Consider the following 26230-nt stretch of genomic DNA (forward strand, 5'->3'; position numbering starts at 1 on the left):
CTTTTGGAAGTACACCTTGTTTGATTTGCTTTACTACCAAGATTAAAACCCTCCTATTTTTGACCATCAATCCCAACGCATAATCCACTCGTAAAGGTGTGTTTTTCTAATGAAGTATTATGCCTTGTGTACCCAGAACGATGAATGTAGAAATTGGCACATTCTTGTAATGACTTTGCGTGGCGGAACCTTGACACTTTTACTCGTAATTTGATATGGATGACAATTTTGGCCCTGAAATGTCAGTGCAACTGACACAAATGCACGTCGTATCCGCGTTTTCTGTCTGATGCAAAAAGTAGAAGATCACTTCCCGATGTTGTTGACTTTTCCTACAAGTGTGTGAAATCGAGCGCGACATTTGTGCCAATTGCACACGGCATTAAAATGACCGAGCATCCTCACAATAAGCGATGCGGATGATTGATTTTGCTACGCTAGTGCCTCGTCTTCGGGATAGCAACAGCATCTTGTGCAAACGTCCTTTTGTTTGGGGGAGTCACCGGGGAAAGCCTTAGTAGCGCATTTGGCCAATAAGCGCGCGACCTAAGCGCCTAACCGCGCCCCGTTCGGAAGAAGGCGACCAATCGGCGAGGCGCGTCGGCGCATGGGCGTTTCCACCCCCCACCCTCCCTCTCACGCTGTGCTAGCCAATGCTGAGAGCTTGAGCAAAGCGAATGACGTCTCTGCATTTGCGGGCCGCCGACGCAGGGCTGGGTTTCCATTTTCAGAGCGAGTTTCGGGGGGGATCGTCAACATGGAGCCGGAGATGGAGGACAAAACGCTGGATCTGATGGTAAGTAAGATCCGCTTCGCGTCGGCATCGCCGCTCCGACTGCCGCGGTAGGAACGCCGTTCGCTCGCTCACGCGGTCGAAAGGAAGAACGCCAAGGCAAACGGTTATCCGGAGAGCCGGAGCAGAAAAGTGGGGAACCGGGAATCGGAGGGAGGGAGGGCCTGAACTAAATGATCGCTACATTTCGAGTCCAATTAAAGACAAGCCGCGCTATCACCTATGGAATTTGTGCCGGTCGTCGTCGTCGCCTGGCCACCAGCGACGTGTCGGATCGGCTAGGGCTGCCCGTTCGCGGTGTCGACGCCAGATCGGCACAGCCGTCGGCCGAAGACAGCGTAGGGATCTCGGGGTAGTGTTCACTGCGGTGACGCTGCGCCACTCCAACTGGGCCCTGCTTGCTCACCTAGCCCTCCAGCTAGCTCTCGGCTAGGGAACGCCGAAGTGACTGAAATGTACGCTTCTGTTCCTAAGCTTGTTTTGCGATGATCGCGATGGCGATCGAAGATCCGCGGCCGCGTCCAGTCGTCTCCGATGCCTCCGGGAATGTCGCTTAAATGATCCGAAAGCCAAGCTTGGCTGTTTATATTTTTCAAGTGCGTAGAAGGAAGTGCGGTGCTGTTTCATTCATCTAGCATTACGCTTGGCGAGGTAGCAACTTGCTATGTAGCTACATAGCATAGGTGGACATGACATTCCTGTCCAAATCAAAAACGACATTTATTTGAGACACAGTCGTTGGCAATAAAGCATCATGCCGAATAGTTTCCAACCCGAGTGTCCGATGTGTTGTTTATTTAGTCGATCTACTGCCGTTTCTGACAGATCACCAAAAGCTAGGTTGTCGTTAGCTTTAAAATACTCACTATTGTATTACCACCGGTATTATTCATCTACTGGCCCAATATGAATTCCTAAGATCGGATATCGCTTTTTGATCCGTAGCACATGGTTGATTTAGCGAGGATCTTTTTGATTCACTTTGGTTTGTTTGTGTAGCTTGGTGAGGTTGAACCAGAGTTGCCGATAAAAATAGTCTGTTGACAGAGGTTCCCTACCAGGTAGACTAACTGAACGATTTCACTTTGAAATCACATGTAATGTTCTTTAAAAGACGGCGATCGGCACAAAAATGCGGCGCAATTGTCACCTTATTGCTGGGCTGACACATTATGATGATCAGCCACTTGGTTTCCCTCCCAACACAGACAGTAGCCAAAAGTTCTACTCGCAGAAACTCCAGAAAGTACTTTCTCTGGTAGAAGGTTTCGATCTCTTATCATTGCTTCAATAGCAGCCAAATTCAATAAATTTTGCAGTGTATCCCTGGAAGCAGTTTCCATTTGAGATCTATGGCCATCTATGGTGTATATTAAAGATACTTTTGAATATCGCGTTTGTTGGGGGCTCTTTTCCTGCCCCCCAAAATACAGTATCAATCAATTGCGGTCAATGCAGTTCACATCTAGCATTGCTTTTGTGTGTATTTATTAGTTTTGTGTATTCGTTGTGTAGCTCAAATACTGGTTTCTCCCTTCATTTGAACTCATTTCTTCGCTTTTTATAGATACACTGGCAACTGTCCCCAACAAAAGCTGATTGATTTGTTGATTTTTCTGGCACTCGAACGGCACCCAATTTCCCGATCACTTCATTTGATGAAGACGTTCACTCGACTCCTGCCATTTTTCCTCCTCATGGTGTCCCTTCCCTCCCCTTTTCCTTTACTTTGACATCTATTTCTCTCTCTCTGTCATCCTGTCTCAACTTGGGTGTCCCCCACTCCGACTACCCCACCCCCCTCTCTTTCTCACACAGTGCTCTATGCCCCGCTCTCTCTGGCTGGGTTGCTCGTCGGCGGCCGAGAGTTTGTGCGCGCTCAGGTGCCTGCAGAGCATCCCCTCCAGCCGGGCTCACAACCAGGTTGTGCCTCTCTCTCTCTCCCTCTCCTCTTAATTCCGCCACTCCTCCCCTAAGCTGAAGCCCCCCCCTCTCCCTGCGACCTCTTTTTGGACATTTCTTCTTGCATCTACCTGAACCCCAGACCTCATCTTTCCCATTTGAAGCGCACTGCTCTCAGGCCTCCCCGCTGATCACCCGGGTTTTGGCCAACAGTAATTGAGCGCCGTTTACAACGAGCTAAAGCTCACGGGTCACGAGCACTCTACTCCGTGATGAAGACATTTAGTATCATTTGATTCACCTGACTGAGCATTTAAGAGAAAAAAAATGGCCACCTTCATTTTTTTGCCTGGAGGCTGTGAGGGCGAAGGAGGGCGAAACTCCCACCAGACGTCTTCACCGATGCCATATTTGTTGTCGTTATCCTCAAAAGAAATGAATGCACTAAATTACGGTTACTCTAGTATTTTTTTTTTTTGTGCCTATAGTCACTTTCTACCTTTCCTTTCTCTAATATTGTGCCTGAGCTGCTATGAAATGGCCAAAATATTGTTTGATTTACTGCGCTTCATTGGCATCGTCTGCAATAAAGAATGGTTGTTGGAGGGGGATCGGGTTGCCCTCCCTTTGTGTGCCGGTGTACATGTCATGCGTATGCACGCAAGTGGCGCTCGTCTCGGCTCTTTTCGTGGCACTTTTTTTTTGTCCGGCTCTTAACCGCCGCCGCCCCGACTCGACCTGTCGCTTTTAGAGAAAAATCATTAAAAAAAAACATCTGTTTTGTCTCCTCTGAACAGAACACGTCGGGGATGGAGTCACAGAATCTAGTGGATGACCTGTCGCCAAAGAAGAACACGGTTCTCAAGGTATCTTTTACACAAAGTCAGACTTGATATGCTAGCACCACCTTGGCCGCGATGTGGTTCATTGAACGGTCTTCTTTTTGCAGCTCAGTAACGGTCCCGTGGTGGGTTCCCGCAAACGCCCGTCCGAGGGGAACTACGAGAAGGAGAAGGAGCACTGCATCGCCCTGTTTGACCAGTGGTCAGAGGCCGACCAGGTGGAGTTTGTGGAGCGTCTGATATCCCGAATGTGCCACTACCAGCACGGCCACATTAACTCCTACCTCAAACCCATGCTGCAAAGAGACTTCATCACGGCGCTGCCAGGTACACCCAAAAAAACACGCCCATCTCGCTTCTCCTTCTCCCTTCTTGTCTCTTACGTTGTCAATCACACTTTTTCTTTTTTTTCTAGCCCAAGGCTTAGACCACATAGCAGAAAACATCTTGTCTTTTCTGGACGCGCGTTCGCTTTGCGCGGCCGAGCTGGTGTGCAAAGAGTGGCAGAGGGTCATCTCCGAGGGGATGCTGTGGAAGAAGCTCATAGAGCGTATGGTCCGGACCGACCCGCTGTGGAAAGGACTGTCGGAGAGGCATCAGTGGTGAGTGAGAATGGAGCGCCGCTTGGAAATCATCATTTGGCTTTGATGGGAAACTAATCCCAGTTTTGTTTTTTTCCTCAGGGAGAAATATCTGTTCAAAAATCGCACATCCGAAGTCCCGCCCAACTCGTATTATCACTCCCTTTATCCCAAAATCATCCAAGACATAGAGGTAAGTTGCATCATTTGAATATTTATATATATCATCACTTCGAGATGTGTATATAATCAATATTTTGATGGGCATCTTTCCCTCCTTCTCCAGACAATTGAAGCCAACTGGCGGTGCGGCAGACACAATTTGCAGAGGATTCAATGTCGCTCGGAAAATAGTAAAGGGGTGTATTGTCTCCAGTATGATGACGACAAGATCATCAGTGGCCTTAGGGACAATTCCATCAAGGTTTGTGATCCTTTTGTCCCTTTGCTTTTCACGCCATTTGCTCCAGCCAATGGTACTTGCCATGGTCGAACGGGAGGGACATAGTAGGACTTATCTGAAGGAGAACGATGACGCCTCTAAATTAAATCAAACCGCCAGATGGCTCCAAAGTATTCCTATTTTGGGATGAGCACATCAACGGACAATAATGGGCTCGTAACACTCGGTGCAATTTTCTAGCCGTAAATAAGACGAGCTTCTCTGTCGTGGTGTCATTAGTTTAAAAGCAAACCACATCCTTTTTTAAATGCTAAATGACGTTTCTAAGATCAAACCCTAACGCAAAGTCTTTATAAATGAGCTTCCTTCTATCCATGACATCTGTAAAGAAACCTCAAACCATTTCCATTTAGCTCATCAAGATACATCAGTGTTTTTATTTTTTTTCACCGCTACACTAGAATTGCCAAGCCAGTTGAAACGTCTAGAGAATGGTCGCTTTCCTACCTTTGCAATGGTCGCTTTCCTACCTTTGCCAGAAAAAAATCTCGTGACCCACTTAATAGTCCGGCCTGGGAAAAAAAAGGGGAACAGAAGGTGACGGAGGGCAGGGGAGAAGTAGCGGGATGGGAGCAAAGTGGCTTTGTCATCTTATTGTTTTCACGGGAGTCTGGCGTGGACCCAGCAACGCCAGCACCGCCAGCGACGCCAGCCACGCCAGGAACCCTCTGAATGATTCTCCAAGTGCGCGCGTCCACTGGGGAAATGGGGCGTGAACGTGCTACCAAGGCGCCAATGACAAATGACCTTTCTCTCCGTGACCTACATTTGCACCCGAGCTCAAACCACCAACTTATCATTCCTCTCTTTTATTTTGTACCCACAGATATGGGATAAACAGTCGTTGGAGTGTCTGAAGATCCTGACCGGTCACACGGGTTCGGTCCTGTGCCTCCAGTACGACGAAAGGGTCATCGTCACCGGCTCGTCCGACTCCACCGTCAGGTAGTCAACGTGTCTATTGAATTTGGACTTTTCCACTTTGAACTCTATGGGGTTTCCTTTTTTTCCTGTTTTAACTGGGTTGACAGTTGATTTGCCTTATTTTGGCAATGGCGGCTGACAAACGTTTTGTGCGACGTTTAGGGTGTGGGAGGTGACGACGGGCGAGGTGCTCAACACGCTGATCCACCACAACGAGGCCGTGCTTCACTTACGCTTCGCCAACGGCCTGATGGTCACGTGTTCCAAGGACCGCTCCATCGCCGTGTGGGACATGGCGTCTCCCACCGACATCAGCTTACGGCGCGTCCTGGTGGGCCACCGGGCGGCAGTCAACGTGGTGGACTTTGACGACAAGTACATCGTGTCGGCCTCGGGGGACCGCACCATCAAGGTCAACCATTTTGGCCTAGCGACCGAGTGCTTTCCATCGACGCTCGCCTGACGTGTCTTTTGAACCCAGCGCTTTCTCTTGTTGACGTGCGCAGGTGTGGAGCACCAGCACCTGCGAATTTGTCCGAACTCTAAACGGTCACAAACGGGGCATCGCCTGTCTACAGTACCGAGACCGACTGGTCGTCAGCGGCTCGTCCGATAACACTATAAGGTAGCTTTTGTTCCTCTTAAAACCGTTTGCGCTTGACTCCAAAGTTCTGCCCCCCCCGTATGCCATTTTAAAGCCTTTTTTTTTTGTTTTTTTCCTGTCACAGGTTATGGGACATTGAGTGCGGGGCGTGTTTGCGAGTTTTGGAGGGTCACGAAGAGTTGGTGCGTTGCATCCGTTTTGATAACAAGAGGATCGTCAGTGGCGCTTATGACGGGTAAGCCGAGTCAATGGACTCGTGTTTTCTGGAGTGCCCAACATTTCTCCTTTTTGTCTTTGCAGTAAAATCAAAGTGTGGGACTTGCAAGCCGCCTTGGACCCCCGAGCACCGGCGAGCACGCTATGCCTGCGTACACTAGTGGTGAGTGTTGGCACCCCATGTCCATGTGTGCCAAGCCTGCTATTTTTCCAGCGTGACACCCGGCGCGTGTTTGCAGGAGCATTCGGGGCGCGTGTTCCGCCTGCAGTTCGACGAGTTCCAGATCATCAGCAGTTCTCACGACGACACCATACTGATCTGGGACTTTCTCAACGTGTCCACCAACGGCCAGTCCGATGGACGTTCTCCCTCCCGCACCTACACTTACATTTCCAGATAGCAGGTAGGCCCAGTCCGGCCGGGTTCGAGCCCGCCTTCGACGCTTCTGGCGCGGGCCCCGGTGAACGTGGCGTTTGTCTCTCCCCTCAGGTGGCCGGATTTCCCTCCGACGGGCGCGTCAATGACGGAACGGAGCACCGCGTCTTCTCCTGGCTCTCCTCTCCGCCCCCATCGCCCGACCGACGGACCTCCCGCCAGCTCGCCCGCCTCCTCTTTCCGTCCGTTCGGCCCCAGCGCGAACGGACCCGTCGCAGAGTGGCCGTTTTGGATAGCGGCACCGGCCGAGGACGCCCGGACGGGAACGACGCCACTTTTTTTTCCCCGGGAAGATCAGCCTCTACTAATTTATCTTTTGTAAACTAATGACAGACAGTATTAACAGACCTTCTACAAGTTCCCTTCTTCCGCCTGCCCCGACTTTTTGCCCTCCCGCCCCGCCAAAACAGTCTATACAGATAAGGAATCGCTTCTAGTTCTATTTATATATTCCATACACACACACACACACAAACACACGCAGCGGCATGGACGGACGGACAGACGGATGGATGGACGGAGCTGTCACCCAGGAGAAAGAGACTCTTTTACTCGGCTCCAGGAAAAGAGGGGAAGGAAGGATAGGAATGATGGAGGTAGGGGGGAGTGCACATGGGTGAGGCACTCGCTCCCCTCTTGGCCCTTTCTCTCTCAACACCTAGCCCCCCCCCTAACTCCCTGCATCATGATCCCCCTTGCCCAAAATGCACACTAGCTTGGAATACGGAGGGGTGGGGGGGTTCAGACTTGAGTGTGTGTGTGTGTGTGTTGCGCTCATGTACGTGGGTGGACTTGGCAGAAAAGAAGAGAGCGTCAGACATGCATGTGAGGTTGCCGCGGATATGGCGTCCCGGCACACTTCAGCTATTTTCTCCCTCCTTATTCTCTTTAACTCTTGTGTTCTTACTGTTCTCGATTCATTTTTTTTTAATTGTTATTTTTCTACTTTTATTTCTGTACGTTTCCGGCTCTTGGCGCAAAAGTTGACCCCGGTCCCCCATCTCGGCCCGTCTCTCTTCCAGCCCGTGGCTCCGCGCGTTTTCCTCCACCCCGCCCCTCCTTCACTCCACCGTTGGTCGAGCTGGCTTTGGTTACGAGAAGCTGGAATTCATTCAAATTTAGTTGTCAACGGACGTGTCTCGTCTAAAATGGTGTTGTATATTAAAATGATTTTTTAAAGAAGAAAATGACCTTATTGTGAATAAAGTACTTGACAGTGAGTGTTGAGCCAACCGTAAGAAGTGAGGACCAGTGAGTGTCTGTTGTTGAACCAGCTGCTTTTAGCCAAAAATTCTCGCTTAGAACACTCTTTGGCTCTTTCTTCTACTATATTTCCATCAGGGATTTGATTTTTGGAAGAAAAAAAAGCCGTACTATACATAATCATTTTATTTATTTATGTTTTAAGAAAACAGTCATTTATAAAAATTACATAGTATAGTATGACTTAAAAAAAAAAAAAGATAGTATAGTAGGGGTTATCTTTTGCGGACACTGTGGTGTAGAGATTAACTCATCTCCCGTGTGGGGGGTCCGGGTTCGAATCCCGGTCACAAAACATTTTCCCTTAGTTGTTTCTGTGTACTTGTAGTCAAGACACTCAAATGAAGACAAAGTGTGTCACTTGGTGGTGTAGTGGTTAACTCACCTGTCTCCCGTCTGGGAGACCTGGGTTCAAATCCCAGTTCTGACACTTTTTCACTTAGTTGTATCTGTGGACTTTTTCTCAAGATACTCAAATGACGATAAAAATAGTGTAGCCGCTTGGTGGCGCAGAGGTTTGTTCACTGGACTCTCGTCGGGGAGACCTGGGTTCAAATCCCGGTTGGGACACATCATTTTCCCTTAATTCTTTCTGTGGACTTGTACTCAAGAAACTCAAATGATGACAGAGGAAAGTGTAGACACTTGGTTGGCGCAGAGGTTAGTGCACTGGACTCCCGTCTGGGAGACCTGGGTTCGCTTCCCGCTGTCGACATTTGGTTGATCACCAAACCGTGTAGGTGAGTAAATGGAATAAGAAGAAGAAAAAAAAAAAAGAAAAACTTTTTAATTTATATAAAACACTTAGTCATACTTTTCAGTAAAAGGTTATATTCCGAACTGCCTTCGGCAGTTCGGAAGACACTTGATGGACCTGTATGTGCGAAAGGCGTTCTCGGGTCGGCCTTCGGCCGACCCTCGACCGCTTGCTTGGTCAGTGAACCGCCGACACCGGGAAGCGAACTCACGTTCTCTCCGTGCAAAGGCGAGTGTGCAACCCACTACACCAACTCGTGCCCCACTTATACATGGGTGTTGAAACGTTTTATCCAAGGAAACCGGGTGTAAACACTTAGTCATTTTTTGACTAAATGTTTCATCCACCACTGAATATTTATTTAGTTAGACACTTAAGCATTAATACTTATTCTTTTACCTGAACAATTGTGGGAAAATCTTTGCCTGCACCGGGATTTGAACCCAGGTCCTCTGATGTGGCAGACTGATAACTTAACCACTGGGCCACCACCCTGTGAGAGAAAGCAGTAGTACTTGTACGTTTTATCCAAGGAAATGGGGTGAAACACTTAGTCATTTTTTTGTTAAAATGCTTCATTCACCACTGAATACTTATACTTATACACTTAGAACTTATTCTTTTAACTGAATAATATTGGGAAAATATTTGCAGGCACTGGGATTCGAACCCGGGACCACAGAGGTGGCAGACTGATGACTTAACCACTGGGCCACCACCCTGTGAAAGAAATCAGTAATACTTATAGTTTTATCTCATTCATTTACCTGAGTAATATTTGGAAAATCGTAGCAGGCACTGGGATTCGAACCCAGGACCACAGAGGTGGCAAACTGATGACTTAACCACTGGGCCACCATCCTGTGAGAGAAATTAGTAATACTTATACTTTTATCTCATTCATTTACCTGATGAATATTTTGAAAATCTTTGCAGGCACTGGGATTTGAACCCAGGACCACAGAGGTGGCAGACTGATGACTTAACGGCTGGGCCACCACCCTGTGAGAGTCAGCCGTAGTACTTATACTTTTGTCTCTTTCATTTACCTGAGTAATATTGAGAAAATCTTTGCAAAAACTTGGATTTGAACCCAAGACCAAAGGATTGGGAAACAGATGACTTATCCACTGTGCCACCACTCTTAAAGAATAAGCAGTAGTATTTGTTGTTTTGTCACTTCTCAATCATACTTTGGCGGTGTAGTGGTTGCCTCACCTGCCTGCCATCTAGGCAGGTAGAATTCCAATCCTGCTGTTATTTGACTGATCACTACTCTATGTAGTTCAGTATTAGGAATGATTTTTTTTTTTCATTAAAAAAGACTTCATCATTTTTTTCAGCAAAACAAGTTTTCCAGTCAGCCTTTACAATGTTCATTTAGTTCTCGAAGCAAGCATAAGCCTGGCTGCATTGTCAAAAGCATCCGCCAGGTTGCAGCGCAAGCCCACTCTTAAAAGTTTGACGGCAAGCTCCGAAGCAACCTGTTCCAGTCGGCACACCATCTTGTATAACTTAGAGAAGAATGCGCCTTTGCATAAATACAAGTGCGCTCTTGGAGCGTTTATAGGAAAGCGCCATCGGGGAGGGAAGGGAAGGCGGGCTGCCTTCCACGGACCGCATTTTCACTTGTTTACCGCTTCGTGTGCTTCCCAATTTGCCAGAAGGAGAAGGAAGGCAAGGAAGGCAAGGAAGGCCGGCCGGCCGGCCGGCTGGCGTACTTGCGATGCGCGCGCGAGGGAGGGCGTGTGCCCTTCCGTTGGGTCTGTGGGATTTGGGCCCATAACGGGTCAGCGTTGCGTTTCTCGCACGCATATTTCACATTCCTTCCTCAACACGAGTGACTGGCGCGCACACCTTCCATTCCGGGTTTTGGCTCGGTCCGATATTTCCATCGCCGCTGGAACGCCAGCAGATGCCCCCCCCCCCCCCCCCCCCCCCCGATTCCCGTCACCTTTGCCCTATAGGGACGTCGTGTGGGACGTTAAGTCAATTGGGAGAGACGAGCTATGGAAACGCGGCCCGATAAATCAAGTCTACCCGATGTTGGTCGTGGCATTCTGGGAATTCCATGGCAATGATGCTCTAGTGCGTGTTTTAGGTGGAAAAAGAAAAGCTGCAAGATCATCTTTGACAAAGAACAATTTGTGATTTGAAGAGATTAGCGTTTCAGACGTCATTTAAATATGACAAGTCACTCTTTACAACATGATTGCGATAACTTCATTTTTCCTCCCAAATGTGTTTTTCACAACCCGATTTCACTGGTACTTTGAATTTGGGGCCGCAATTGCGTCGCGTGTCAATTCCCCGGTGCTTCTGGACATGCGTCGGTCCCACGGACTGGGAACGGACGGATCTTCTTGAGGTCACGCTCGGTTCTGTTGGAGTGCCATATTTTGTGGTTTTTCTCATGTGGGATTCATGGAATCGTCCCCGTGAAATTGTTGTGTTTTGGTGTCACGAATGACATGAAAGACACACCAAATGGTTGTGTAAGGTTTACTGAGTCGACAAAGACTGCTGCACACGTAGCTGAAATAAATAAATGAAATAACTTTAGCATTATACTAACCGTCATAGTAGGATTGCTTATTTAGGCTTTCTGTCTTCTTCTTTTTCATATATATATAATATAGCTTTCAATAAATTGTTCCTTTAATATTTGGTTGTGAGACTTTTTTTTTCCACTGCATGTCCCGGTAGCAGCATTAGGTAGGGTCCACGTGAGCGGCCTATCACTGGGTGGGGGGGCCGCTATGTTTCTGTTGGCGTTTCCATAGAGGCGCCGGGTCCTCGGCCCTCACGCTAAAAGTCCCGAAGGGAGCCCTCGGTTGTCTTTGGCGTCGTGTTTTGGGGACGTTTTGTCCCGCGCTTTCCGGTACCAAAAGCTCCAGGTCCACTTTGCGCAAGACTTTGGGCCAATTGAATAAGTTGCCAGTGTGGGTCCTCCGTGGTTCCGTGGTCCCTCGATCTTTGCCTTAGCGCCGGCTGGGCCTCTTTGGCCTCTTTGGCCCCGGTCCACTCTGTGGAATTCCATCCTCGATATCGTCCAGCTGGTCCGCAGCGGGAGACGTAAAAAGGCCACGTGTTTTTGGGCGCATGTGGGCCGGACGCCCTCGGATTCCTTTGGCCGCCCTTCGGGTATTCTGTCAATAGTTCCGCTCCGCGAAGCGAAGCAGACCGAGTCCGCGTGGCTTCCGGTGGCGGACCACCGAGGGTCCGGCGGGGGGGAAAAAAGGAAGGATGGACGACGACGTTGACGGGGCCGCCGTGGCCAAGCGGTCCGTGTTCGAGGTTTCCGCTCTGTCCGTCCCGGCAAAGCGAGCCGTGGGCGGGCTCGGGCGAGCATGGGTCCGCCTCTAGCGGGGTCCGCTGGTACGCACCCGCTTGCCCCTCTTGCCGATGGTGGTGAAGCGGAAGGGCGTGGTGAGGTGGGGCTGCTCCCCCGGCGGGAAGCGCTTCATGAAGTGCACGTCCTGCTGGTTGGGTAGGGTGTGCGGTCCCCGCCGGGGGCGCCCTCTCTTGGTGAAGCCCACGTACCAGCCGGCGTAGCGTGCCGACATCAGGGCCGTGTAGTGGTTTTCCAGGACCTTCTCCACGAAGACGCAGTCGGCGCTTCGGTTACTGGCCCTCTGGCGAGAGGAGAGGAGAAAGGTCAGTCTGGCGTGGGGCGGAGCCGGCGTGGAAGAAACGGGCGGAGCCATACCTTCCCTACCAGCTTTCCCCTGCGGTTCATGCACAGGTAGAAGTTGGTCTCTTTGCCCCGGATTCGCACCTGACTGCCAAAGGTGTCCGCCTCCACTACGAGCTGGGCTTGTGAAGGGACGGACAGAAGGACAGACAGACGTTAGAATTTTAAAATACAAATGCATTCGAGCAAAATAAATCCCTTAAAACGCTTCCCACGTGACCTCAGTCAACAAAGAGGTCAACGGTAATCAATAGCTGCTTCCTTCCTCCCCCTCCTCCCCCAACTCCACCCTTTGAAGCGGCACTAGCGGATTTCTTTCCGTCTTTGTTTTGGACGGCGCCTCGCAGGAGGGGCCGCTTCATGCGACGGCCAGATACCCACACGGAAGCGTGCGAGGAAACGCAATCTACCGGCGTCCTTTGACAACGTGTTGAGGCCTAACCACCTCCAATGGGGGATGGACGCCGTGTTAAAGAATGGCAGAGCAGAGGGAGGAAGGGCAAAGAAGCCAGAGGAGACGCCGGTGAGGATGAATAAAATCAATGGGCGGATCGATGAAGAACGGCAGGCTTTAGAGTGCCGAGCAGCCTTCTAACCAACTCAACCCCCCATCTCAGAGACCCCTTCTTTCGGGTTTCTTTTCCGTATTTTTCTGGCTTCCGAGTCAGCGAGCGGTCGATTGGCATCTTTGTACCCAAGACTATCTCCCCATCTACTACGAGTTTTTTTTTTAAGCGGCCTGCGTCGGTCTTACCATATTTGTCTCCGTCTTCTCCGCGGGCGCCGATGCGGCGTCCCATGACTTGGACGTGCTTGCCGCTGGTGCGGCTGTAGAGCTGGTAGACCCGATGGTGGCGGCGACTCATGGTGTCTCGCACCTGCGTCTGGTTCTCCACGTGCACGCTGAAGTTGACCCCGTCCACGCCGAGCACCTGGCACAAACGCACGCGGACGGCGGCTCTGAGAGAGGGTTCCGAGTCCGGGGGGGCCAAATTCCCGGTGGTCGCGGCGCTCACTTGTAACGGATTGCACATCACCAGCAGCATCTGGACACATCTGGAAAAAGTCCAAGCAGAGACAGCTGTGAGAGCGCAGCCTGGCTTCCCTCGACCCCGCCCCCTCCGTCCCGTCCGACGGCCTCGACATGGGCCACGCAGTCAGACGTAAGCCTCTCCGGTTACGCCTCCCGAACCTGGCCTCGCCGCGACCCGAGCGTTCCGTCGCGCGACGGCGAGCGCGCCGAGACAAATAAAAGGTGTTTGGCTTGGGACGTCGGAGGGAAAAACGTGGGGCTTTTTGGCCGCCGCCGCTATGTAGACAGCTGGGCCGTCAGGACTGCAGGTGCACGTCGAGCGCTCCTGTGGTTTTGGCCACAACGGGATGGCGCTACCCATTAAGGAATCTAGTCAGAAGGCCAGCTACTAAACGTGTGGAAAAAAAACAGAAAAAAAACGATATCTGGGGGAATAATCAAGTCCAGCGAGGAGACACGCTGCTTTTTCTGACGGCGCACCACCGCAACTCTTTTCAATTGGAATAAATGTCTATTTTCATCAGTGTTATTTCATGCTGTAGGATTTGGGATGGCGCAAAATGCCGCTTTGGCGGCCAGATGACTTTCAGAAGCCGAAAAGCCATTCTCCCGATCTCATCTTTCCCCACCTCGTCTCCGACTCCTTGTCCTCCCTCCCCGTATCATTTTCCTGCCTCCCTCCCTGCCTGCCTGCCGGTTTATGTGTGAGGTTAGCGGGGTGACTCCTCCGCGCCGTCACGGCACGGCATGCGTGGAGTATACAGAAGGAGCGGGCGGCTGACAGCTGGCTCAAAGCAAAAGACCTGCGCTCCCCCCTCCGGGGATGAGAAAAAGGGACGCAAAGCGTTGGATGCCAGAACAAAGCCCAACAACACCGGAGATGTGATGGGGGAGAAAAGGTGGCATCCCTCAAGAGAAACTCTCGCCAATCTCCAAACGTGGGACGAACGCACGGTGCGGTCCGCTCTGGCGTGAGAAGGAGACAAAAAGATAAACAGTGGGAAAGAAAGGGGAAGAGGTTACAAGTCATGCACATCAGAACATAAGTCAGCGCCTCCCTTCCCGACTGAATCTGGCAAATGTACATGGCGGCGGCGGCCGCCTCCTCCTCCACCTCCTTTTGACACGCCGCTCGGAAGAAAAAGGGCGTTCCAAGGACAACATAAACTGCTCCTTGCCGGAGTCATCATCGATTAACCGATGGTTAGGAATGTGGACGACTTGGCCGCCTTGAGCAAGAACAAAAAAAAGCAGATGGAATCGAGTCCGAAGGCGAGGGCCAAGTCCTCGGTTTTGCTTTGTTTCAACGCTGGCCTCAAAGCGGGGGAACGTCCACAGAGACATTCTTGGACCCTTCCAGAGGATTCACCTACACCTCCACTTACTCAGGCTTCTGCATACCAAAGATTCAAGTTACCAAAAGCCTCCGTGGGAAAAGAAAAAAGAGAGCAACAAAAAAAGTGACCAAACCGCCCACAATATCGACAATTGCTATTCATATCAGAAGTCCAGGTAGCCAATCATTATCGAGTCTTTTACAACAAGTCCAAGAAAGTGCTCTAACCAGTGGACAGTCATTTTTGAAGTTATGGCTTTTTAGGCGTAACAGACGCGGCATCGACCCTCGCATTTTAGTAGCCAGATTGTGAGGGCTCTCAGCTGTCCAAACACCGTGGCCAACGGTGCCGTCAAAGAAAAAAAAAAGTGCCTCGACGCCGGATTCCCCGATCCCGCAAAAACCACAGACGCTCCGTGTTATGCCAGCCGTGAAGCCGAGGCCAGTGGAAGAGGGGACCGCTTGGGGCGGGGGAGGGCACACAAAAGGAAAGGATACGAGCCACCATCCCAAAAAATGCTACGGGATGGCGCCCTGCTGAATTTCTGCCAAAGCGAGCCGACCCATGACATGGTCCGCTCGGCGGTTTGGGCTGCGTGTTCTGGCGGCGGGGCCAGGCCGCCGCGGCGGGCTCCGACACTTGGCGGCTTGGTCTGCGGCGGCGGACGTGGAACAATGCTTTGAGAAAAAGCCCCAGAGCGGAGCTGCGGCTTCTGGGAGAGAGCGGCGACAGGTTGCCGCGGTTTTTCACTTCTTCCTTTTCGCGGGCTAGACTTTGACGGAGCGGGCGGTGCGGGCGGGCGGAACTGCATTCTTGGGGCGGCGGGAACAAATCCATAAACGTCTGCGGTCAAGCCATAGGCGGGAAGGAAATGAAGGGCTCGCCGATGGGCTCGGCTGGGCTCCTCCTTAACTCAAACCAGCAGACTAAACAGCGTCGTCTTCCGATAGCGTCGTCATTCGTCGGCTATTAATTCCGACCTTTTATCTCGCCCAGCATCTGTGGAAAAAGCCCGGGCCCGGAGAGACACGTGGAGGCACTTAAGTGGGCGGCTGCCTCTGACGGGGACGGCGGCGGCGGGCGGCGGAGTCCACCCCGTCCGCCGAGGAATGAGAAATATCTGGCGGAGATAAATAAATGGCGCCGCCCTGGCTTTTTTAACCCGACGTACCTCGGGTGAAAGCCAAGCCCGAGGACGGACGCAACGTTAAAGTCCGCATAAGTTGACGGGAGCAAGCGTGGAGGTGACGGGGATGTTTATGGCGGCTTTTACGAGCGACGCGACCTCGCGACCCCGAGCCGTCATCCGATCCCACCAACGACGGAGGATGATGATGATGTCACCCTTTGACCCCCGCCACTGGTCCTCAAGAATACTTTTTTCTTTTTTTGCACGGTAAAGACATTAAAAAGGGGGCACTTACAAGACGGTCAGCGTGGAAAGAAGGGGCCACATCGCTTCCCCCCTCCACTGTGGAACCCGGCCCGGAGACGGTCTCCTCGCTGGTCCGGAGAGTCGGCCTCTGCGGTGGAAGTCCGGCGGCTGTCAGGCGGGTCCCAAGAGTTGGCGGTGGGCATCGGCGATGGCCCGATGTGTGGCGGCGCGGGCGAAAACGGTGTCGTGAGCGCGGAGGGGGCCAAAAGGAGCGAGCAGGTGAAATCTGCTCCAAACTCCTGAAAGGTCAGAGAATCCGTCAATCCGTGTATGCGTCCGACGGGGGAGCCTCTGTCAGTCCGTGTGTGCGTGCGTGCGTGCGTGCGCACGCCTGTTTCAGTCCCGACGGAGGTGGTCCAGCCTCTGCTGCTGTTGCTGCTGTTGCTGCTGCTGCTGCTGCTGCAGGCGCTCGGGGGCAACGTGAGAAGGATGCTCGCACACGCAGCAGGTGGGAGACGGGGGCTCTGCGGGCGCAGGGTGAGGCGAGGCGGCTTGGTTCATGTCGACACCTCCCCCCCACGCCCCGCGACGCCTCGCTCACATACAACTGTCTCTGGCCAAAAGGGATCCAGTGCCGAGTGGAGTGGCAGAATGGAGCGCCTGGGAGCGTCAGGGAGCGCCAGGGAGCGTTTCGGGGCCGGCGATGGCCAAAGAGCGTCTGCCCGGCTGTCCGGCGGATGAAAACGAGAGTGGTCGCCTGGCTTTGCACCTGATTTTCCGAGCTTGTCAGCCGCTGGACTTCTTGTGCCTGCGTCTCCCTGACACAATAGCAGGCAAAACACGGCTCGATGACATCACCTCCAGAATGTTTGAAGGGGGAAAATGCAATCCGATCGTTTTATTTATTTTCTCAAACCTCGAAAGTTAAAGCTGTTCCTCCGAAGAGCGAGGGAGGGAGGGGGCGAGGTTCGGGTAGGAGGGGGGGGACCCAAATGTCTCCGCTCCGAGAGAGTAAAAACAGCCCCGCTTAGGTTAGGTTAGCGAGCGGACCAGGGGAAAAAGTTGCAAAAACGTCTTAAGCCCAAATCCCAGTGACAGATCCGCTCGCAGTCCAAAACTTGCCGCTCCTCTCTTCTCTTCTCTTCTTCTTTTTCTTCTAGTCGTCCTTTGGCTGCACCTTCCTTTCATTCGCACAATCCAGAAAAGAGAGAAAAAGGTCCCAGCTGTGCGTCTTTATCCACTTTCCTGCAATGGTGCAGATGTTTGGATCTTTTTTTTTTCTTCCCATGAAAAGCAAAGCAAAGCCAGTCGTGTCTTTTGCATAAACAGCTCTGGCTGCACGCACGCACGTCGGCACGCACGTCGGCAGGCACGTCGGCAGGCACAGACCTCACTCCGAGAAAACCAGAACAAGATTTTAACAGACGCGGATCAATCCTTCCTCCTCTCTCTCTCACTCCCTCTCTCTCGCTCTCTTTTGCTCTCACCCCTCCCTCTCCCACTCTCTCTCTCCCGTCTCTCTCTCCCGTCTCTCTCTCTCTCGCTTTTCCTGCACATGCACACCCATCGAATACAATTTGGATAAATCAGTGGCAATGGTTATAGGGATGCTCCCTCGGGGGTGAAAAATGGAGCAGGTCAAGAACCCAAGGTCACTGACAGTTTGCTCGAAACCCGGAAAGACAATCTATAAAACTAGGCAATGCTAGATAGGGCATGGGAGAAGTGCAGAATAATGGCACCATTTGTTCATCTTTGGCCTTGAATAATACCAATGGGCTGAATTTAGGGACTGCATTTCGATTGATTAGCCAAAGTATTGAAGTACTTTCAAAGTTTTGAATCCCCCTCCCAAAACAAATGCCTGCACTTGCATGAATTTGTACATTCTATGGACTATGGACCTCAAGCGATTCCATTTCAAAACACGAATTGTTTATGGCTTTCCTGGTCAAAATGGCCCCCGCTTTAACAGAGTGTTGAGCCATTTTTTGGGGCCTGAACAAAGTGGAAATTTGGACTGCGAGGCCTGGGGAACGCCGTTGGCAAAATCTGTTTTCAAATCCTCTTGGCCTCGGCGGACCACGCGTCCCCCGGTGCGCCCCGCCCACGTCAACGTGCGTTGGAGTGATGCGCGGTGACTGGGATTTTTGGCCACTTTTAAGTGAAACCTTAAGCGGGGAAATGAAACGGACAAAGACATTAAGGGGAGGGCGCTATGTAAGCAAGGAAGCGGATCCAACCCCAGAAAAAAGTGGGTGGGCCCTCTCTCTGACTGCAAACACTCCGCCAAGCCTTCCAATGACATATGTACATACCCAAGGATGAGCGCTGGGGTGTCGGGGTCGGATGGCGTGCCCATGCGAGGGACGGGCGTGAGCCTCAATGTTGCGGATCCGTCCCCTGAATCTGCCGCACGGCGTTATCTGCTGTCCCAGCCTCAGTTTGCGGCTTGATTATTGATCTTTTGTGCCTTAGCTTCTCCGGCGACTGCTTATCGATCTTTGCCTGAAATGGAAGCGCACACACACACAAACTTTTATTTATTCCCTCCATAACAATTATGGTGGACTTATCGGGATATCTGTAACTAACATTTTCAAGCTGTGCACATTTTGTGAGCTTAGGAACAAATACTTTACAAATAATTCAACAGAACGTACTTGCATTGAACAAAATACTGAACCAAAAGATGATGCATTTGTGTTCATTTTTTGACCAATTTGAATTAGTGCTTTTTTCTTTTCAAACACTTTGAAATAGGCTTTTGTATTTTTTTTTTTCTTAGGCACTTGACCTGACGCATCTCGGGCCCTGCACTATTGCCATTTTTTTTTATAACCCCGACAACGTCCTTGAATCGCCACACACACACAGACTGTACATTGATATACGCTCAAAGATACAAAGTGGAAAGACATTTTGGACCTCCATTGTATTCACCGGACTGGGCATCGATGGCCTTTGTTCCACTCTCCTGTCTCATTACAGGGATTGAAAGAGAGAAAGAGAGAGAGAGTAAAAGGTGCGCTGAAAATGAATGAGAGCCAGCGCATAGGCGGCGCGCTTTTCAGCGGCTCGATACGGCCGTTCTGTCTCGCAATTAACATCGATCAGCGCCGGTCAATACCGTCAGCGGCCGGGCCAGACAAAGGGCTGGCCGGGGCGCATTGTGTCCCGCCCGCGCGGGTCCTTTCTTTATGGCGGTCGGGATAAAATCCCCCCCGCCCCACCCAACGCAAAGACGCTCCCATTATAGCGGGGCCTTCCGCTTTGACCCCGAGGTCTCCACGGAGAAGGAGTCGGGCTTCCGGGGATGCTTCCACTCCTGTTCAAATGTTTGGATGAGCGCGTTTGTCAAAAGATACAATTAATAATCCATCTGCTTTGGGCTGTGGTGGTGGGGGTCTATTACATTGCCCCAGTATGACCCAGTCTAAAATGAGCACCATCAGTCAGTCCTCTTCTAGTGGTAGAATGACTGACACGACTCCATCATTTGTTTGCTGTTACTAGTAATTAGCCAAAGTCAAGTCAATACATCCCATTTTGTTTTCATTGGAAACGCTGCTAATATTTTATGGAGTATTTTTTTCCCCCATAACAATAACATCCAAGGTAAACAATATCTAGGTAAGAGATATCCCGTGATTGACACTGGAAATGCAGTGTGAAATGGCAAAGTGTTTGTTGTACTCATTTTCTTGACTTACCTTCAGGATGTTTGCGCAGGGTGCTGGAGCCTATGCCAGCCAAATACGTGCAAGGAGCTCAGTGCGACGCGGTGGAACGGAGGAGCGTGGAGACGCCGCTCGTGTGATACGAGGCTGCGCTGGAGATGGAGACAAAAGGCAAAAGGTTGTTTGGATTAGCCGCGACGACACCCAAGCCGTCGCCAGATTTGTCTGATTTATATGGTTGACGCTCCGCTCCGTCCCAGATTTTTTTGCGGCTAAACAGAATTGGAGCGCAGGGACATCTTCACGTTTTGAACCAGGAACCATTATGGAAGCGTTCTTCACGCTATGGACTTTGTCGGTCTGCTTCGTGGGCTCACACCGGACGCCGCGTCAATTTATGCTTTTCGGCGGAGTTCCTTTGGCCAGCGCCAAAGTCAGACGTTTAATAGCGGCAGATTTATAGCCACTGATGCACCTTCTGCCGGCCAAAATACATATTCATGCTCAACATCTGCTGAAACAGTGAAGGACCTCAACTATTTTGCATTATGGAATTGTGTAACACATTTTTCAGGTGATAAATCGTACCTGAGTAGAAGTTGCGGCTGGTTATTCAAGTGAATCATGGCGAGGGCAGGGCAGGCTTAGCATTTCTTCTTCTCTCCTTTGGCCCGTCAGTGTTTTTCAGCCGGTTATGTTTGTCCTCTTTGATCCCGTCTCTTTTTTCTTCTCTCTTTTCTCTTGTTGTTGTTCCTCTTTAGCCTTGCCACTGGGCAAAGGCGGGCGGGCGGGCGGCCGGGCGGGCGGTACTGTAATGTTTTTGCAACAAAAAAAAAAATCCTTTAATGTGCTACGTAATTACCCTGGCAGCAACTCCCATCATTACTCAACTCAACAAAGCACCTTGGCGTTGACACGTGTGAGTGGGAGAGCGCAAGCCATTCATCTGCCTGCTGCTTTTTCATCTTCTCTCCGTTTGCTCATCCCCTCCGTCCAGCGCCGTCCGTGGAAATGAGTCACTCGCGGTACCTTTTAGATGACGGACGGCTCATCTCCTGTCCCTTTTGGATCCTTTCCTGTTGGTTTGGGGTAGATTGTTTGGGGGGGCATTTTAAAAAGGTTCCTAGTTAACTCAATGGCTGCCGTGGAAACTCACAAAATTCCGGTTTTATGTCCCACGGGCCGTCGTTTCGACCCCCTGGGTGCATTGGCGCCGTCCCGAAGACTTTTCCCTTCATTTGCCGCACGCCATTCCTGCCAGCTGGCCAGGTGCCGGTCCATAAAAGGCCTCCGAGGAGACTTTTCGGAAGAGCTGCGAAATAAACGGGCACACAAGTCAAAGAAGGAATAAAAAGAAACAACAACATGAGGTCGGGAGTCAAAGAGGACCCGTAAAAAGTGTCCGTCAATGATGCGTTTCTCCCTCCCAGCTTCCATTAGCAATTAACACCCAGTTTTTACACAAGTGTGCCCAGGCACGCACGCATGCACGCAAGGGAGCAAATGTTTTGCTGGACTTTTTGGCTCCCCAGGCGGGCCCTTTTCGGAGCCTCCTTTGGCCCTTCTACACGGCGGCGGCGGAGCATTGCTTCCTCTTCCCTGGCCCAATCCTCGTTTGTAAGACAAATATTATAACAAATTAAGCGGCAAAACAATGGGTGGGTGCCGGCCCGCTCGCCCGCTCTCCTGCCTGACGTCAGCCCGCGTTTTACTCCAAATTGCCAGGCTAACACTTTCCATATGGAGAGGCCTGCGGGGTAGCCCCCCGCTACCCGGCCGGGATCCAGCCCAGTCCAAAACCGGCCCGGCCCTGCCCGGCCGGCCCAGCGAGGCCTGCCTGCTTGCGTGCCTCCCAGCGGTAAACACCATTTTCTACTGACATCACCTTTTTAAAAAAAAAGGTCCCCATTGCCAAGCGACCCCATCCAAACAAAAGTCAACTGGATTGGTTTTCACTTGTTAGACGGGATTGGAATCGGGTTGAAAAAATAAATGACAATGTATTCATTTTTGTGATTAGCAGTAATATAGGAGCCGTGACAGATATAGGGAAGTGCATTCTGGATACTGCGTGGTTTACGGCGACGGGTACGTTTCCCGCGGCCTTTGACGACCGGGCGGGGAACAAAAATGGTGGCCGAGCGGAGAGGAATCCAAATTCCTGCGCCAGGCTAAAAAGGTGGAATGCGTCCACGTGCGGCATCGCGACGTGCCGTGGCGAGCATGTGGGCTCTTTATGGGCCGTGCCGTGTGATGTGCACGGTCCACGGCGCGCGTCCCAAAGCCAGCGGTAGCCGTCCCCGTGCGTCCGTGGCAGCTGGGATTCCATTGCATTTGACTATGTCAATAGCGGCGATTCATGCCCATGAATTATGAATTTGGAGAAAAGTGGGCAAAAATTGGAGAATAAACACGGCGGTGACGGGAGGTCACGGCTCGGGTCCCGCTTTCCTTTCATGCCGCCACTGAGGTGTCTTTGTAGCATAGATTCCTTCCTGAATACATAACGGAGGCCCAAAAAAAAAACAACAACTTTGAACTCCACCACGCTAAGCATCCAACACAAGTATATTTTGCAGCTTAGCCTTAAAAACAAGCCGATTCATTGGCCACGTGCCATTTGTCACTTGGTCAAAGAAGTCAAAGAAGGATCAAGAGAATAAATAAGAAACGAAGCCAATTCCTTCAATTCTAGCTTTCTGGGAAGTTTTATTTTTGATGTCTTGCCTTTCGGTTACACTTTTAAATTTTTCTAATTCCGGAATGTTCCGTTTCTACCTGAAAATGACTGAAATTTTCCAAATTTGGCATTGCATTGTTATCATCCTGACCAGCAGGCCCATCACCAAATTTCCCAGCAATTTAGGAGATCCCGTTCCCGCATAGTCAACGTTTGTTATGGTCAATATCTGGTAAAGCTAAAATAGACTTACTGTAAGTGTCAGGGATTGGATCATTTGTGCCGTTTGCGGAATTTGCGGATTAAAGTGTGTCCTCCAGTCAAATCCCAAACGCACACATGCTAGTGATCAGCAAATGACATGTAAATGAGTCAAGATGCCGGTTGTATAAGAAAAAAAACACCGTAGGACGGCTTGAAATCAACTTGCCGGGAGATTTATCGGCGGGACTGGCCGCTTTGTGCAATCTGTTCTCACGAGCCTGGGGGATGAAAAAAAGATGGCCTTTTAATTGGCAAATTAGAACGTATGATGAGAACAATATGCCTAGCCGGGACTTGACACGTTTTCTTCATTTGGCCCATTACTGCGCCACATTGGCGCAGTCCAACAAATTGGGGATGCGCCGAAAAGTCATCCATCAAAACTTGGGGCTCAGATACTTTTGTCACTAAGAGAAATTAAATATGTCTCGAAAGTGTTGACTCACTGGGCCACACTGGCCATCCAGGCTTTTGCTATTCTAAAATTTTACCTTAACATCGTACAAATTTACCATGCGGATGGACGGACACTTGCTTTCATCCTCCGGTGGGGCTTTTGACTAAACACGTTTGTTCCATTTTTTCATACGCGCATTCGTTTTCAATGTTTTTCCCATTTTTCCAACATTCCTGAGCTCATTTTCCAATGGAATCCATCCAGTAACCTTTGTGAATTTATTGGGAATGCTTGCCACGTTGCGTTGCTCCATGTCAAAATAAGTTCCTCTTTTTTTCCACTTGTACGATCCTCATCGTTTGTTCGTCTTTCTGAGAAAAAAGAAGGAAAATTCTCATAAAAACAAGAGATGCGCAAAGGTCGACGGACAAAGGTTACTAAAGTATTTCATTTAATTTCATTTTTGGGTGTTGGAATGAATTAGAGTGAAAAATACTTTATGGATAAAGTGAGGGTGGTGTCTAAGGGCGGAGTCACATTAGAAAAGTCCATTATTGGCTATGTTTGGTTCATTTTGGGTCAACTTTCTTTACAAGTTGCCATTTTTCCAAGTTTGACAACATAGTTCATTGGACAAAATGGTCTGGGTGGGGTCAGATACACAAGTAAACAATGTGTACCAGTTTAAAAAAAAATATTTGGCCAATCCGATGCAAAGAAAAAACGTTGGGATCGCAATCGGCTCCAGACTAAACGGGGCAGGTTGCTCCCTAATGGAAAAAAAAGAAGAAAGAAGGCTGAGAAGATGAGGTTCACAAGTTTCCAAGCCCATTTGGAGGTTGGAAATGCAGCACCTGAACTTTTTCCCGGCCAACTGCAACAACATGTGCGCTTACACTTGCGCACTGCGTCTTCCAAGCGGCGGAGGAGCTTGGCTCACAAAACCACAGCGCCAGAGTCTTACATACCACAATGACAACATCAGGCATTTGCGTTCGCCGGCGCGGTCAGCTCGGCGGTCGTCGGCGGCGGCACACCGATACGACGACCCACCGATACGCCGGCTTGTTTGTCTCTGCTCTGCGTTTTGGCCAAAGACGGGCCAGACGGCGCGGCCCGTCCGTGAGCGCAGCTGCGCCTCGGCGTGCACGGAAAGGCCGCGAGAGACATCAGACACCGAGGCCTTTAATCGGTGACAGATGAAATTGGGCTTGTTTTTCTCACCGCAGCCGCGTCTGCTCCAATCCAAAAGAGGCGCAGAATGTGCATCGTGATCGAGTGAGGTTGGAAATCTCGCCGGCACCCACCGCCGCAACACGTACGCTGGCACGGGGGCAGACGCGCACCTCCAGATGCTGGCTTTGGCGATTGCGTCAAATATGCACGGCAGTGCAAATAAACGGCGTCTTGGCCGCTCGCTGCGCCTTGCCACTGTAAGAAAAAAAAAATGGGTGAGCGCGTGCCAAAGTCCTTTCTGCGTTCCAGCTGGGGACCCAGCTGCGATGATGTCATTTCTTGCTGCCACTTTGCTGATTGGGACTCTTATTGAAAGCAGAGGGCTTTGATTTGCCTTCCAGAGTGAGTCAGCCTGCACGCATGCACACGCACGTGCACACGCACACAGTAAATAGCCCAGAATGGAGTCCATGTATGGAAGCTTGCATTGTAACATCATATTGGAAGCCAGTGTAATGTTTGAGTGCACACAGGTAGATGCATTGGGGTGCACTCAAGTTTTCTTGCAATAACATAAATGTGTTGATCAGAATACAATTGAAAACAGGCCATCATACCAGGTGACAGAGTTAAAGCCAACTTACATGAAGAGATGATCCAAGAAAAAGCAAGCAGGCCATGGCAAGAGGTTAAAAATGGCTGACAAGAATTCAAAAGACAATGAGGAAAAGGTGGGTGACATGAGAGGTGGTGATTGGCTGAGAGGTGCAGAGCAATAGCCAATCACAGGGGAGAGTCACAGAGGGGAGGAGTCCAAAGAGGTTTTGAATCTATAACTCAAAAACAAATAATAAAATGTAATACAAAATAATACAAAATAATACAATATAATGCAATATAATACAATATAATACAAAAAATAACAAAAACAATTCAAAACTAACAAGTGGGTTATGATTTGATTTTTTTTCTTTACCTGTTGCAAAATGTTGGCCCATATTTATATTTGTTCATTAACTTGAATGTAAATATGTTCAATAATATGTAAATAAATCAAATTCAAACTCCATGATGATGTAAATTGAATTTTAGTGTTTTGTCTGATTAATATTCAATAATACCAGGGGTAAGTTTAACCCAAGAAATGTAGGAAGCACCTGTAGTACCCCAAATGGGACAGAATAGTGGTTGGAAGCCACGTCCTAAAATAAATATTAAATGAGATGGGTTTTTTTTTTTCCATTTTGGCCTATTTTGCACATTTCAGGGTTGGAAATGCTGCCTTTCTTTGACAGCTTTTATCACATTGACTTGAAAATTGGCCCCGTATCATCTGAAAAGCTGCGATTTTAACGATGATAAAAAAAAAATCTCTCTGTTTCGACAAGCTGCATGACGGGACGGAACGGGACGGGACGGGGCATCAAATTTTCCCTTTTGCCTTGGCCAGCCAGCCACAAGGGAGAAAATCCTTAGCTTTACAGTTCTACTAAGAGTAACAGACTGAAGACATCTGTAGGACAATATTGTGTTCCACGCAGCGTGCCAAGAGAACTGTTTTGAAGTAACCAGAAGAAACTCTGCTAGGAACTGTAGTCCAGATGCTCCTATCTTTACCCAATTTCACACACTTGCCGCTCACGCTCGCTTCTTCAGTGTCGTGGAAAGAAATCCCCAAATAGAGTCATATTTCAAATTGCTCATGCAATAAAATCAGCACAACGTTGAAATACAGTCCCCACTCTTGCTCGACGGCACGACTCGCACACCCGCTCGCATTCTGTTGGGACCAAGCGCCCTTAGAAAAGCCACA

General features: G+C 50.2%; 2 protein-coding genes and 1 long non-coding RNA gene across 7 annotated transcripts; 1 reads left to right on the forward strand and 2 right to left on the reverse strand.

Annotated features, from left to right (window-relative positions):
- The first annotated feature begins 628 nt into the window (after positions 1 to 628).
- On the forward strand, positions 629 to 7951 carry fbxw11a (F-box and WD repeat domain containing 11a). Its single transcript, XM_077732500.1, has 13 exons — positions 629 to 796; positions 3493 to 3561; positions 3645 to 3864; positions 3953 to 4139; positions 4221 to 4311; positions 4405 to 4542; positions 5408 to 5526; positions 5668 to 5917; positions 6012 to 6130; positions 6234 to 6344; positions 6410 to 6488; positions 6565 to 6729; positions 6816 to 7951. The coding sequence occupies exons 1-12, from the start codon at positions 758 to 760 to the stop codon at positions 6724 to 6726; spliced, it is 1584 nt and encodes a 527-aa protein (XP_077588626.1). The 5' UTR covers positions 629 to 757; the 3' UTR covers positions 6727 to 6729; positions 6816 to 7951.
- A 3335-nt stretch (positions 7952 to 11286) lies between these two features.
- fgf18a (fibroblast growth factor 18a) lies at positions 11287 to 20697 on the reverse strand. 4 transcript variants are annotated; one of them, XM_077733451.1, is made up of 7 exons: positions 20489 to 20697; positions 19934 to 20052; positions 18539 to 18728; positions 13492 to 13531; positions 13230 to 13407; positions 12491 to 12597; positions 11287 to 12416 (listed from the first exon to the last, which is right to left on the reverse strand). In XM_077733451.1, exons 3-7 carry the CDS (start codon positions 18580 to 18582, stop codon positions 12144 to 12146), a joined length of 642 nt encoding a protein of 213 aa, XP_077589577.1. In that variant the 5' UTR covers positions 18583 to 18728; positions 19934 to 20052; positions 20489 to 20697; the 3' UTR covers positions 11287 to 12143. The 4 variants fall into 4 exon arrangements, with proteins under 4 accessions (XP_077589577.1, XP_077589575.1, XP_077589578.1 ...); XM_077733449.1 differs by having other exon boundaries at positions 13230 to 13531; XM_077733452.1 differs by lacking the exons at positions 18539 to 18728; positions 19934 to 20052; positions 20489 to 20697 and adding an exon at positions 16270 to 17691.
- A 112-nt stretch (positions 20698 to 20809) lies between these two features.
- On the reverse strand, positions 20810 to 25147 carry LOC144207635 (uncharacterized). Of its 2 annotated transcripts, XR_013328740.1 has the most exons (4): positions 25062 to 25147; positions 24466 to 24672; positions 21057 to 21212; positions 20810 to 20976 (listed from the first exon to the last, which is right to left on the reverse strand). It is a non-coding gene; the product is annotated as an uncharacterized LOC144207635 (long non-coding RNA). The 2 variants fall into 2 exon arrangements; XR_013328739.1 differs by lacking the exons at positions 20810 to 20976; positions 21057 to 21212 and adding an exon at positions 22613 to 23612.
- Between the last annotated feature and the right edge of the window lie 1083 nt (positions 25148 to 26230).

The sequence above is a fragment of the Stigmatopora nigra genome, chromosome 14, assembly GCF_051989575.1.
Source record: "Stigmatopora nigra isolate UIUO_SnigA chromosome 14, RoL_Snig_1.1, whole genome shotgun sequence".
In the NCBI taxonomy this organism is placed as follows: Eukaryota; Metazoa; Chordata; class Actinopteri; order Syngnathiformes; family Syngnathidae; genus Stigmatopora; species Stigmatopora nigra.

What these genes read in the sequence shown, in the direction of transcription:
- fbxw11a (XM_077732500.1), top strand. Translation starts at nt 758, where the DNA reads ATGGAGCCGGAGATGGAGGACAAAACGCTGGATCTGATG. An exon ending in ACAAAACGCTGGATCTGATG is followed by an intron (nt 797 to 3,492) that starts GTAAGTAAGATC and finishes TCCTCTGAACAG; the next exon opens with AACACGTCGGGGATGGAGTC. An exon ending in AAATCATCCAAGACATAGAG is followed by an intron (nt 4,312 to 4,404) that starts GTAAGTTGCATC and finishes CTCCTTCTCCAG; the next exon opens with ACAATTGAAGCCAACTGGCG.
- fgf18a (XM_077733449.1), bottom strand. Translation starts at nt 18,582, where the DNA reads ATGGGCACGCCATCCGACCCCGACACCCCAGCGCTCATCCTTGG. An exon ending in ACCCCAGCGCTCATCCTTGG is followed by an intron (nt 13,532 to 18,538) that starts GTATGTACATAT and finishes GACTTTTTCCAG; the next exon opens with ATGTGTCCAGATGCTGCTGG. An exon ending in GGGGAAAGCTGGTAGGGAAG is followed by an intron (nt 12,417 to 12,490) that starts GTATGGCTCCGC and finishes TCCTCTCGCCAG; the next exon opens with AGGGCCAGTAACCGAAGCGC.